General features: G+C 44.2%; 1 protein-coding gene across 18 annotated transcripts in view; it reads right to left on the reverse strand.

Annotated features, from left to right (window-relative positions):
* Positions 1 to 14,287, reverse strand: part of CAMK2G (calcium/calmodulin dependent protein kinase II gamma) — a 202,528-nt gene that overhangs the window by 65,242 nt on the left and 122,999 nt on the right. For all 18 annotated transcript variants that reach the window (XM_066619032.1, XM_066619027.1, XM_066619022.1 and 15 more), the window contains exons 5-7: positions 12,932 to 12,997; positions 8,367 to 8,439; positions 320 to 422 (exon numbers count right to left, since the gene is read on the reverse strand). In XM_066619032.1, coding sequence (XP_066475129.1) covers positions 320 to 422; positions 8,367 to 8,439; positions 12,932 to 12,997 — 242 coding nt within the window. The remainder of the gene's footprint in view (positions 1 to 319; positions 423 to 8,366; positions 8,440 to 12,931; positions 12,998 to 14,287) is intronic.

Below are 14,287 nucleotides of genomic sequence, written 5' to 3' on the forward strand. Positions count from 1 at the left end.
GAGTAGATTGCTCAGGCAGGTCCCACCAAGGTGCTTGGCTATATATACCCCAGTTCTTAAGAAAAGCTATGTACTCAGTGAAGGGATGGGGAACATGCAAGATTATGGCTTGCCTTGAGGCAAATATAATCTGCACGCCTGGGTTGTTTGTCATCCCTTAAAGGTACACCAACAGCTTTTTTTTTCCATTGCAGCTTGATAATTGAAGATGCCCCCTACCTCACCCTGCAAAACTCAACAGTCTTCTAGGGTTGAGGAAAAAAAAGATATTCAGAATAACACCCATGAACTAGAAGGAAGGAGACTCTGCAACACTTACCAAACCACGCCTGTTGTTCCCCTTGCACTTCAATGGCAAGCCCAAAGTCAGCCAGTTTGACAGCAGCACCCTTGCACTTGCTTGCCAGGAGCAAGTTCTCAGGCTTAAAAAGTTGGTGGGGAAGAAAAAAAAAAGAGAGAAACATGCACTTAGCCTCTTCTCCATTGAAAATTCACACCATTGAAATTCACACCCTGAAATTTCTTCTCCTTCAACTCCAGATTTACCCTTACACCCAGTATAAGGTCTGATTGGTGACAATTTGACAGGAAAGCAATATTTCTTCCCTGCTCCCTGTCATGAATATGTACATGTTAGGCCTAGGTTAGCATGTGAAGCCTGAACCAAACTAAGTCAGTAACAGAGAAGTTGCTAGCAGTTCCTAGCTGCAAGAATGTGAGTGAACAAACAAAAAGATTGTTGTCTCTCCTTTGCTGGCCAGAAAGGACAGAAAACAAGAATTACAACCCACTGGAATGTTTAACACCTTAGTAGACAGAGAGGCACCTGATCAAACCTGATCGAGTGCAGCTATGGATCTCCAGTTGGGAGGGGTAAGAACTAGGAGGACTAGCAACCAGGCCCACTTCGAGAAGGTTCTGTCCTCAAAAGTTTCTGATTGGATAGTCTAAATAGTATGAAGTCATCTCAGTACTATTAGCATAAGTAGTATAAGAATGAGTGCCCGGGGGTGTGGGGGTGTTCCTTCTTGGACAGAGTTTTTTGGGTGCAACATCCTGCACGCTTTGGAGCTCCATTGTCCAACATGGGCACCTGGCCTCATAGGTAACCCTGGAGCTAAAAGATCTACAAGAGTAACTGACCCAGGTGAGAGATAGGGATTAATAGAGATAGCCAGCTAGTTTTATTATTTTATTGCTGATATGTTTCCTAGATGTTTATGCCTCGAGCATTTGCTGCCTTACTGTAACCTTATGTAACCTTCATACTGGCATCCTTCAGTCTCGGAAGACTATGGTATCGCGCTCTGAATAGTGGTTCTGGAACAGAGTGTCCTCTCCAGTGTGCGAAGCCTGGGTAAAGTAGATATGGAGGATAGACTGTTACCCATGCAGCAAATCACCCCTCTCCACATCGCTGGAATGGTCCAATGGAAAGGCAGAAGCCAATATGGTTAGTTCCAGCGGTGTCGCAGGAGTTGCTAGAACGTGACTGTGTTCAGCCATGAACTGCCTCGGGGACTCCGGCTCCAGATTTTGCCTCAAGGTTGACTCCTGAAGCCTTTTCCATAACTGGATGTAACCACAAGCAGTGGAGGTTTGGGATCAGAGATTTCCTTCTCTCAGATGAGCTGCCTTCCCAGGCTGACGAGTCCCATCTACCCGGTGGCTGTTTAGTTGCCTCTTACGACAAGTACAGCCAACAGAGGGCCTATTCTTATCCCCCAACCCCCAGGATATGTAGGGATATGTAACCTTATGTATCTAATAAACTAAGGTATCTTTTACAAAGCTGTTTCATTGTCTGTTGGGGACAAGGGTTCAGAATCCTGCATAGCCGTTCAGTAAGCTACCAAGTGCTCACTGAGGTCTAGTAACTTGAGGACTGAAGCTCTAATTGGAGAAAGAGCTCAGTGCCTGCAAGGGATAGAATTAAGCCTAAAGGATCTCAGTGTCCCTGGACTGAGGCACTGGCACATACAGGGTGGTGGCAGTACTACTGAGCGAGGTGCCTTGAGGGCTTTAGGGTTTGAGAACTGAGAACTCTGAGCACCCCAAACCCCCCTAAGTTTGCAACACTCCCCGCACCCCATGACACAGATACTCCATATAAATTCTCCTTGCCAAGCTGGCAATGCATCCCGTAACCCAAGGCCCAGCACTACATATGCACTATTTTGACAGTAGGTGGCACTAGCTGAGCAGGTCTTTCAGATTTGCTTCTGACACATCAATGCAGAGACAAAATAATGCAGTAGACACAGCAAACTGCAATGGTACAATGTTCTGCAAACCATACATGAAGTCCCCAAGGCACTGGACAAGTAAACAAGATGGTAATATGCAGGACTGAGTAGACTGCCATCTATTGACACGTTGGAAGAGAGTTCTGCAGTGAGGGAACCCTAATTATGAACCAAGCAAAGCTGAACCTAGGACCTCTTCCAAGTTATGCATGTTAGCATGAATCTGCATGATTTATTCTGCTAGCCATGGGGAGGAGCAAGGAACTGCCACAGAAAAGCCTATTTACCTCAGACCAGGCATTGCTCAAACACTTTCAAGCCTACTTTTGTAGTATTAAGGGCTAGAAACTTGCCTTTTAAAAAAAGACTTCTCACTGCACTATCTGCTCAATATAAGGCCCACACTTAGGCAAAATCATGGAATGAATATTACACATATATAATTTATTTATTTGTTATTATACACACACGCACACACGCACGCACACACGCACAAAACAGCTTGCCAAAGGACTACTGAACAGAGATGTGAGGAAAGTACACAGTTGCTGCAGTGTTTTCTCCACTGATTCAAAGCAAGTTCTGTTGAAAACCTTAATCTGAAGGGCTTTAACCCCCCACCCCCACCCCAGGCCTTCACTCCAGTGCTGCTGAGGACAACCATTTCCACTCTGTCTTCCCACCCTTTTTAGGATATGGCACTCACCCCTTTTCTACCTGCCTGTGTAAGCCACTGCAATGCAGATATTAGAAGCAAAAGACTCAGAAATCCACTAAAGGAAGTACATGTTTCCCTGGTCTAATGTCACTTCATTCAGAAGCAGCAACAAATTCAGTTTGACTATTTCAGCACCTTGTCAATATGCCATGAAAAGAAAAGGAATGAAAACTGCTGGTCTAGAAAGATGCCAGTTGAACTTGAAGGCACAGGTTCAAATCCTACATTTGTTAAAGTGGCCCTAGAAAACATCATCTCTCAGAAGCAATTTATACAAATTTCATTTGTGATGGAATTCACCAGATGGGATTGCCTTTCCCAGTGCAGCATATTGACAAAAACATGGATGTGTTAACAGTCAGACCCTGAGTAGCTCCCCAGTGATCAACAGCCTGGTTTGAGATATATCAGATTGTTTATTTTTTTAGATTTTTATTAAATGTCCCTATTAAGAATGCAAGAGGAATTATCATATACAGATCCAAGAGTCCTATTTACAGTCCTGTTTACAAGAACCAGCAGCAAAAACCATCTGAATAACTACCATACCAGAATTTGTTCTCATGTGGAAACTCATTGGCTACAAGTGAGAGGAGAGAAAATATCCAAATCTTGATTATTTTCAAGATATGCACAGGCCACCCTTTCAGCAGCTCCGCTTCTGCCAAGGTGTCACTTGCAGCTTAGCAACTGAGATGTGCTCTGCGAAGTGATGTCATGCCTCAGCAGAACTGGCAATGCTGAAAGGATGGCCTACATCAGAGATTTTTGGATTCGGGCGTCGCGACACACCAGCCTGAGGGCCCTGGCGTCTTTGCCCTTAAGGGATGGGGGCAGCCAGGAGGCAGGGAGGAGGTAGCGGTGCAATCCCCAGGATCACACCGCTCAGGGAGCTTCAGGGTCTTGGCTGCACTCACCACAGCCTCTCTGCAGGGCTCCCCGAGGCTTCCAAAGTGAAAGTGGGGCAATTGTGCCCTGCCTCCACCAAACCAGAAGCGGAGCGCAATCGCTCCATTTTCACTTCTGACAGGGCTGCAGGAACTGGGGTGCACTAACCAGTCCCTGCAGCAGGGTTCCCCAGGTCAACAGCAGTGAAAGTGAGCAATCATACTCCACTTGCGGTTTTGCGGAGGAAGAGCGCAATCACTCACTTTCACTGCTGCTGACCTGGGGAGCCCTGCAGACACTCACGCAGGGCTCCCCGCACCCCCAGGATGCTGCTGCAGGGACTGGCGAGTGCTCCCTGGTCCCTGCAGCCCCCCAGAGCGGCGCAATCCTAGGGATCGCATCGCTGCCTTCCCCCGCCCCCACAAGGACTTACTGCAGGTTTCAAACTCCAGGAGAGTTTGAAAACCGCAGGCCTACATGATAATTGGGGTCTCCCAGCACTTGGCAGCATCTTCCTCTTTCACCTTTCTTCATCTGCCCCTCCCCTTGAAGCATTCCTTGTATTCTGAGGCCACTTCCATCCTGAACCTTAGTAGTAACTGCAGGATGAAAACCTTGCAAGGGACTTTTGAAAATGCTAGCTGTTTTCTTGCTTGTTCCCAAAGCCACTTACATGTGTTGCATAGCAGGTTCAAATAAACTACATATATAAATTTTATAACTTTTTGCAAAACATTTCCCCTACCTAATAGATAGCGATTAAGGGCACAATCCTAATCCACTTTCCAACACCGACATAAGGGCAATACAACTTATGGGTAAGGGAACAACATTGCCATACACTGAGAAGACCTCCGTGACTGCCCCCCATCTGCAGGATGCAGCACATGCCCCACTGGCACAGCTATGCCGGTGATGGAAAGTTGGTTAGGATTGCACCATAAGATCAATAACCAACCATCACCCCAAGCTTGTACAAACTCTGATAATCTTTGCTCTATTCTCTTGCATAAAATCAAAGGAAAGCAGGCAGAAATTTCATATATTTATGCTAAGGATAGAATTAATGCAGGAGCATTCAAATAGCCACTGCCAGAGGAGAAAACTTATTACCACTTCAAAGAACTTCACACCTATTTTCCTACACCTTCCATGGCCAAGGGTAACCTATACAAAAAGAAATTCAGTGGGCCAGACCACTGCACTGGCCATAGATCTCGGCTGAGAAAGAAGGCTGGAACCTTTTGTCTTGATAAAAACACTCCCCCCGCCCCGCCTTCAGTAATGGACTGTAAAAGCTTTGTTTATGGTGCCAATATCTTAAAACTTGATGCAAGCAGACAACTTTTCTCTTACGAGCAAAGCTGCTATGAATGATCCCTAGTGAATATAAACTGCAGACAGGAATTCAAGTCTTGTGGGTTGTAAAGCTGCTGGGGAAAGCTGGAAGCTGAAATGCATTCAGCAATTTTTACTGGAGGACGTCCTGGCAAGTATGTGCTTTTCAAATTTCCTGCTCACAAGAAATCTATGCTGTTTTGAGCTATTTGTGCAACTCACAAGATCAGTGCTTGCAATAATGCACACTTGCAGTGTCTCTTAATCAAGGTAGCAGCCTAAACAAAACCAGCTCTCACACTCTGGTGAGTCTATCAAGACATATACAACAGAGAGGGTTAAGGAACCTGTATTCAAAGATGATCTTGGTCTGTTGGACAGACTGCCCACAGGCCAAGGATGTATCTAAATTGCACAGAGAATATGGTTTCAGCACCATCCATGTACGCGCACTAGTTATAGCAAACAGGAACAGAAGATGTATGTGCTTACTTAAAATGTATCTTAAACTAGATCAGCAATTTTCAATCACTGTGCTACAGCACATTGGTGGTCCTTGAATGGTCTGCAGGTGTACCACAGGCATTTGGGGGAGGGGTCATATATTAATAGGGCCATGGGGGGATGCAAGCTCCTGGCCAGCAGTGCAGTTTGCCTTTTCAACTGTAAAAAAACTGATGGCATATTTTGACAATTTGAGCACCTTCTCAGTATGCCATGAGATGAAAAAGGTTGCAGATCGCTGAACTAGACAATTGTCAGTACACCTAGGCTCAGAATACAGGCTTAGAGTTATGACACAAACTCTAGCATCCAAGGGAATTACCATATGCCCAGCACCCAAAATCTACTGCTATCCACCATCACCCAGAAGCCAGGGTCCATGGGGGTGCTTACTGAGCAATTGTGAGGAAACAGGGCAACAGTCTCCTTTCCTCAGTACAATTGTAAAAATTCCCAGGTGTCCAGTCTTCCAACACAGCATCTGGAAACTGCAAAATGGCCCTGGAGGAAGAAAGAGGATGATCTGGTGCTGCTATTGCTCCTCATTGCCCTGACAGGTGGGAGTCCTCTTTCACTGCTATTGTAGTTTTTTTTGAGGGGTAGCATAAAGAATGACTTCTAGGGTCACGTCCTATCTAGTTTCTGGTTCTGGACTCCTTGGAGGGTAGCTGGTACACACATGTGCTTTCCTAAATATGTACCACTCAGGGACCCTTGCAGGCTTTTTATCTCAGGGCAAAAGTTCGAGCCAAGGCTACCAGCATCAGGCTAAAAAAATTGTGGGGAAAATGCTTACTTCGATGTAACAAATGCATCTTAAGATTCCTTTTTACAATGCATGATTCTTTGAAGTTCTGAAAAAGTGGAATAGGAATTATGGGAATAAGTAAGAAAGACTATAGGAAACATGTAGGATATAAAAAACAGCATCTTGTGGCACCATAACCAGTTTTGTGTAGTACAACCACTTCATGTAGTATAGGAAAGCTTACTGTACAGTAAACATGTTATTCTGCAGCAACAAACACAACAGAGTCCTGTGGCACATTAAATATAAGCACAGATGTCCCATTAGATAGGGATAGGCACAACTGTCACATGTCCCATTAGATAGGGATAGGCCCAACTGTCACATGTCCCATTAGATAGGGATAGGCCCAACTGTCACAGAGTCTTCACCTCCAACCAGTTACCTTCTGTACACATGCCATGCCAACACATTGTGAAACAATGTGCCCTGATAAGGGCTTCTTTTTAGAATCACACTGTTGACTCTATTTATGCTGAGTCCCAATAATGAAGACAGTTATCAGGTGCCAGACCAAAATACAAAACCATCATGACCAAACTTCTCAGAAAACAGGCACCTCTGCACAGCTCCCTGGGGGTATCATATAGTGGATAATGGATGTGGCACATAGTTCAGTCAGCAGTTATCTGATGAAGGACTCTATAGGCATAACACCACTCAGCATGGTCCCTGGCCAAGCTCTGTCTGTGCAAATGCAGGAGCTGCCAACACTGGCCTTGTGTCTGCACTGCAGATTTTTCTGTTCGTTTTTGCTCAACTCTGCGAATAGCTCCTTCACTGTTTGCCATCTGCTCCCCCAGTACTTATGCATTCAATTTGCAATCACTTTTTCATGTGTGGTATACACATTCGTCCTCTTAAATTTTGCAGCGGAAGAGCAACTGTCCCTCTTCACCCCAGTATAGCATCTTCGCAAGTGGCTGGTGTCTCTTCTGTATCTCTTTTTAGATTGTGAGCCTTTTTTGGGACAGGGAGCCATTTAATTATTTGATTTTGTCTGTAAACTGCTTTTTGTTGGAAAATGGTATATAAATATTCTCATATTATAAATAAATATAATATTTATTATAAATATAAATATTTATAAAAATATAAATATTCTCATTAATTCTAATATTTTATGCTGCAGAAACTGCGCAATCTTGGCTATTGGATCACCCACTTAGGCTGCAATCATATACACGTTTACCTGGGAGTAAGTGCTATTGAAATTAGTGGAACTTTTTATTTTTTAGTTTTTAAACAACAAAAATTAATAAACACAAGCTCAGAAAAATAAGAAAAAATCAGTGGAACTTACTTCTGAGCAGACATGCATATGATTGTGTTGTTAGAGCAACTTTAAAAAACTATACACCTCTTTCTTTTTAATGAAGACAATTGGACATCTTCTTGGATGTGCTATTTCACAACCAAAATAAAGCAATGGGATGAAGCAGATCTCATGCTACAGTGTAGGTACATCTCCTTTTATTAAGAACTATGGCCAAAAAAGCATCCCAGAATCCGAATGTCCTGTGTACTACCATTTTTGACAGCAGTCTTAGCTTTAATGGGAGCTCTCTGTCTGCAAACCAAGTTATGCCCTGTGCAAGTGCTGAAGTCTGACACCTCATAACACCAGGATAAGTTTAGTATGGGAAACTGTATGTTGCTAAATGTGGCAAGTGGTGCAGCTGCAGTAGAAAAGTGCATTAAATGGAAGGTTACTGAACACAAAGGCACTATTGCAGACAAAACCCAAAGCTAACTAGAATTCATGCTATTTAGAAATAAGTGCCCATCTATGTGACAGTCTTGATTCAATTGCCACCAACTCTAGCAAGTCTATTTTCAGTGAAAAATACTCATCAAGGATTACCTTCAAGTCCCTGTGAACAATATCATGCTGATGAATATGATTGACACTCTCCAAAATCTGGTGAATGCAGTGGCTGCAAAACAGAAAAGGCAAAAATGTTATTTGCTAATTTATTTAACTTGTAAACCCACTTCTCAACTAAGACTCACTACATAGAAGGTTTTTTCCAACCGAGAGCAGTGGGATCAAGATTTAACAATACACAAAATACAATCATTAATTAAGGGAAATCTCTGATAGAATGACCATAGATAAGAGCACTTTTCTGCCTTTCAACTTACTGCAATGAAGAGTGCTTAGAAACCTTGGAAACTTCCCTCTCAACTTTATGACACCTACCATCACTACTAGCAAAAGAACCAGAGTGGTACAGTGGTTAGAATGTCAAGATGGGACCAGGTACAGCTAGACTCAAATCTGACTCGCCATAAAGCTCACTGGGTAATCTCAGCCCACTTGAACTCTCTCAGCCTAACATGAGACAGTTGTGAGGATGACCCATGGAAGTATGATGTACAAACTTTTGAGCTTCCTGAAGAAATGGTAGAACATAAATGCAACACATATAGTTAAACCAGGTCACTGGTACCTACTACACATGTGTGCAGTGCCAGCATGCTATGGATCCTTGCTATGCTAATGTTGCCCAGAGACATGTTCAATGATCCACTTTAAACATAACACAGTGTGTGGAAACACAGAGATAAAGGTTTGTATTGGGTTCGGTTTGCTTTTAAACACACATCTCTCATTATATACAAACTGAACCACAGCATCAAAACCTTCCAAGCACAGCCTTTCCTTCTTTTTCCCCATGCTTTTTCTGTTCCTACTACCTGAAGTTTTGGTCTCTTCCCCCAGCTGCCCACATGCATTCAAAAAAAGAGCCCATACACCCAAAAATATGAATGGCAGGCCCAAGTCAGTTCACAAACCGAAGTTGCACTGGCCTGCATTTGGCAAAGATCCTTGCAGGCTTTAATCAATACGGCAGCTTCCCCCGTTCCCATTACACTCCAAAAGGAGCACATTAGGCACCTGCCAGTGGGGAAAGCTTTTAGTAGCAATAAATGCAAGCACATTATGAAGATGATGTGCCTGCCGAGACGGGGTGGGCACTTTTTAAGTACAGAGCCCATTTTTCTCTTCCAAGTCTACGCACCAAGCTCCCTGCAAACTCATCGAAAATCTGCTGCTGTGTTTCTCTTTCTTTACACTGACACTGCAAAGGGGGAGCAACATGTCATTTACACCTATCATGTCAGGACAACATTACACCCACATAGTATGCGCATGAGCAAGGCAACACACACGGATTTCTGGAATGCTCATCAACCAACTAAAGCTTTTCAGGCATTTCGAATGAAACAGACACAGCAGCTGGTGCATGTAAGCAGCAAGCCACAAGTAAGGAACTGTCTTTGATGTGTGAGAAGGAGCTTGCATTCTAACAACTCCTGCACCACACTGTAGGAGTCTGTTCTTAGGAACTCTGCAGGCTTCAAACCATCTCTTGGCAGTTTCACTCTGGAGGAGACAGAGAAGTCAGTGACATCACAACACAGATCCCTTTAAACAGCTAGCGACAGGAGTGCCTCGGGTGGTGGTGGGGAACATGTATGCAGAATTTGCTTTAAGTGCCAAGAACAGAAGATTTCCCTGGGAAAAAAACAAGGCTGTGCAAGGCACGTCCTTTCATTCTCCGACCACCCAGCCAACCAAAGGGACTGGCAATGTTAAACCACTCTGGCAGGGACTCTGTCTTTCCCTTCAATTCTGGAACAGTGAAAAAACTGTATAATTAGAACAGAGCCAAATCCAAAGCAAGAGACTTTCTGGCCAAAAATGGCAAAAGCGCAGTGAGTCCCAGGGAGCGTCAGATTGGCACAAACTCCACTCTCACTTGCTGGCTCTCTCTGTCTGATCTGAAATGCAGCTCCACACAGCTAGGGGACAAGCTAGCAATGACTCAAGTGGACCACTGTCAGCCCTGTTCAAGCTGGAGGAGGTGAAAACCAGGGTTGAAGGAGGTAAGTTAGGGACACGGCTGCCTAAAGGCAAATACATGATCAGTCCACAAAGCCTCATCAGTGTGGCACTGTTCTTTCTCCAACCATGGGGGAAGGACTGCACTTTGAATACAGAAGTTCTCAGGTTCAATCCCTAGCATCTTCAAGCAGAGCTGAGCAAGCCCCTTTCCTGAAAAGCTGGAGAGATGCTGCCAGTAAATATAAAAATTAAATGAGATAAACCAAGTGTCTAACTCAGTATAAGACAACTTAATATGTTCATGTGAGGTAGGGCGATACCTGTCTTACCATTCTGCCTTTCCCTGAAAAATCACTCTTGAGGTAATATTTGGGGTTGGGACAGACAGTACTCTTACGACAAAACATTAAATCAATGCTCTGCATAGTTGCTTCTTCGTCAAGTTTCTTTCAACTCTTGTTAGTTTTCAAACAACCACCATATCAATTTACTGTTACTGGGGACTCGTCTCCTTTCCCTGCCAGCCATAAAGACTAAAAACTGCTTTTATTCTTTTCCCAACAGTCCCAGTTCCTTGATATCCTCACTACATATGACTCAACATGCTTCTTGGATGAGAATCAGAGGAGGCCATTTTTTGTAGACTTCATAGTTCTGATGGCACTACTATGCTGGACACCTGTTCTCCAGTTGGAGTTCATGGTGGTCCTGATTGCATAGATTGCTCTGTTGGGGGAACTAGTACAGACCATCCTGCCCTTGAATATGATGTGGGGCAGAGGACATTTTGATCGTTTACAACCAATTTGAAATTTAGCAAGGACTCAGCTATGCGCTTAGCATTGAGAATATGACACTCACTCTGTAGAACCTTTCTAGAAATTGTGTTTTTTGAAGCTACATTTCAATAAGGCCCAGCACCCAGGTGTATTGCCAGACATCAGAAGACTTATGTATGTCAAGCAGTTAGTGGTCTGCTCAGGTTCTTCCTGATGGTCAGTGTTCTGTCATGATTTGGGAAAAAGTACCAAGTCGTGCTTTGTTAGTTTCACAGTGGTTACAGGGGATGCTTCCCCTGCTTTATCATATGTGGAGATGTTCTGGGTACTATGCCAAGGTCACACGCCTGGATGAAGTCACATGTCAGGGGAATGCATCATCTTGTCTTTCCTCATGAAGAGGGGGCTTAAGAACACTATTAGGCATATATCTGTTAGTGTAGGTAGCTGCATACACGCTACACAATTTACTCACAAGAGGAGCACGTCCAAAGGAAGAGGCACCACTTCTACCTGGATGGGCTGTATTATGAACACTGTATTACATTATGTTGTCTGGGGGATTATTGCTTGTAAAAAGCTAATAAATCCTGGGTTCTGCCTTTCACTGATCTGTTCCATTGCATCTGTATTCAAAAAGAAGCTTGCCTTTCTGGCAATACACTATACGCTAAGCAAAAAAAGGGGGGGCATATACACCATGAAGCAAGGCTGGTAAATATGTAGAAAAGCTCATCAAGAATCTCAGATCTTAAAGCACCTTCTCTACAAGGAAATGCTCAACCATTTGCAGTTGGGTTATTTTTTTTTCTTTAAAGAGAGACCTAAATGAAACCTCCATGTTCATAGGCAGTCTCTCCCTGAATATCAGTTGCTGGAGAATAAAGAGAGGTGAACTGTTTCCTTTCTGTGAGTTCTAAAGCAGTATTTTTCAAACTGTGAGCTGGGACTCACTAGCTGTGTCCCAATTTCAGGTGGGTTGCAATTTGTCTCAATATGTATTTTCAATAAATTAGATTTGATGTTACCATGGTATGCAACTGCATTGGGGGAAATGTCACAGATCTATAATTTTAACAGGCTACTATGATGCTTTTAACAATGGGACTTATTCTTGGGTAAGTGTGGGCAGGATTGCAGCCTAGGATTGTCTAAAATTTCCCTGCTTGATGATGTCACTTCTGGTCATGACATCATTTCCAGTGGGTCCTGACAGACTGTCATTCTAATAAGTGGGTCCTGGTGCTAAAGGAGTGAGAACCACTGGTGTAGCTTGTTTCCCCACATGTGCGACTTACATTCAGCTGCAGCCAAATGTTAAGTAGCATGCGCTGTAATAACAGAAGACAACTGCTGCCCTCCCCGTAGTCCAGTGTGCCTGGCTGGCAGGATGCAGGACCCCGTAGTCCAGTGTGCCTGGCTGGCAAGACGCACAGCACTGGCAGTGGACAACTGCTGCCCCCTCCCCCCATAGTCCAATGTGGCTGGCAGGGCTGCAGCAGCCCAATGTACGGCACATGCAGGTGTAGTTGACCCTGATGTTGCCCCCCCAGCAGCTGTAACCCAGTGCACTTGCTATCCTATGCACCCCCTATCTACGCCACTGATTCAGAGAGAAGGTGCAGCAACAGAGGAGACAAGATGCCAATCACCTAAGCAGAGAAATCTCTGCAAGAAGTTGACATGGTATTTAACAGATGTAGAAAAGTAACATACATTTTAGAGTACCCAGGCCCCCACAAGCAACTTTGCATAGCCAGACCATGTCATGGGGCATTTTCAGTGACACACTCTTACCTGGCATCTGCTTCACTGTAATATTCCCTGGCAACAATATCTTCAAAGAGCTCTCCGCCAGTGACCCTGGAATCAGACACAATCCAAGAGAATAAAGCATCCAAGATCCCTTCATTGGGGGGGGGGGGGTGACAACATTCATACTCCAAATTCCAAAGCAGCTGGAAGCAACAGCTCTTGTAGGCAGACTTCCCTAAAGAATGTCGGGAAGGTTTACCCCCAAACAAGGGGTATTTTCAAGGGCAATGCTGCTGGCAAGACTATTTGGATTAAAGCAGCACAAAGCAAAAATGGATCTTAACAGTCATCTTCCCACTTCAAAGCCACTCAGAAGTCACATTATAACAGAATTTACATTGAATATTAAGAAGGAATACCCTTATTCGGTTTAAACTACTATTACAGTACTTCTGGACACAAGCAAGAGACCAGAAAAAGAAAAAACCTGAGAGTAAGTGCCATCAGGACTACAAGGTGAAAGGAGAGAACTGCAGGAAGTAGAACAAGACGAAAGGAAGAAAAAAAAACTAAGGACCACAACCAGAGAGAGAGAGAGAGAGAGAGAGAGAGAGAGAGAGAGAGACGCTCACACTGTTATTCTTCTCCACAAAATGCCCAGTCAACATACTGCAGAGCAGCTTGGCCCAAAAGATGCACTGCGTAAACTTCCTCATGACTCCAAAACAGTGTTTGGTTGCAGTTTAGACTCACAATTTCCAATCCAAAGGTAGCTCCAGTACAAGGAGACATCTATCAATTTCATGGACAAATTGCCAATAGAGTAGAGTAATGGGTCCCAAACTAGTGGGTCATGACCCACCTACCAGGGAAGCACTTGTCCCTGCCTCTGTAAGGAGTGGGGAGTGGAAGGCAGCAATGCAATAAGAACATAAGAGCAGCACCAGTGCTGCTTCCTGGACATAAGAACAGCCCCACTGGATCAGGCCATAGGTCCATCTAGTCCAGCTTCCTGTATCTCACAGCAGCCCACCAAATGCCCCAGGGAGCACACCAGATAACAAGAGACCTCATCCTGGTGCCCTCCCTTGCATCTGGCATTCTGACATAGCCCATTTCTAAAATCAGGAGGTTGCACATTCACATCATGGCTTGTAACCCATAATGGATTTTTCCTCCAGAAACTTGTCCAATCCCCTTTTAAAGGCATCCAGGCCAGATGCCATCACCACATCCTGTGGCAAGGAGTTCCACAGACAAACCACATGCCAAGTAAAGAAATATTTTCTTTTGTCTGTCCTAATTCTCCCAACACTCAATTTCAGTGGATGCCCCCTGGTTCTGGTGTTATGTGAGAGTGTAAAGAGCATCTCTCTATCCATTTTATCCTTCCCATGC

Source organism: Tiliqua scincoides, chromosome 3 (genome assembly GCF_035046505.1).
Source record: "Tiliqua scincoides isolate rTilSci1 chromosome 3, rTilSci1.hap2, whole genome shotgun sequence".
In the NCBI taxonomy this organism is placed as follows: Eukaryota; Metazoa; Chordata; class Lepidosauria; order Squamata; family Scincidae; genus Tiliqua; species Tiliqua scincoides.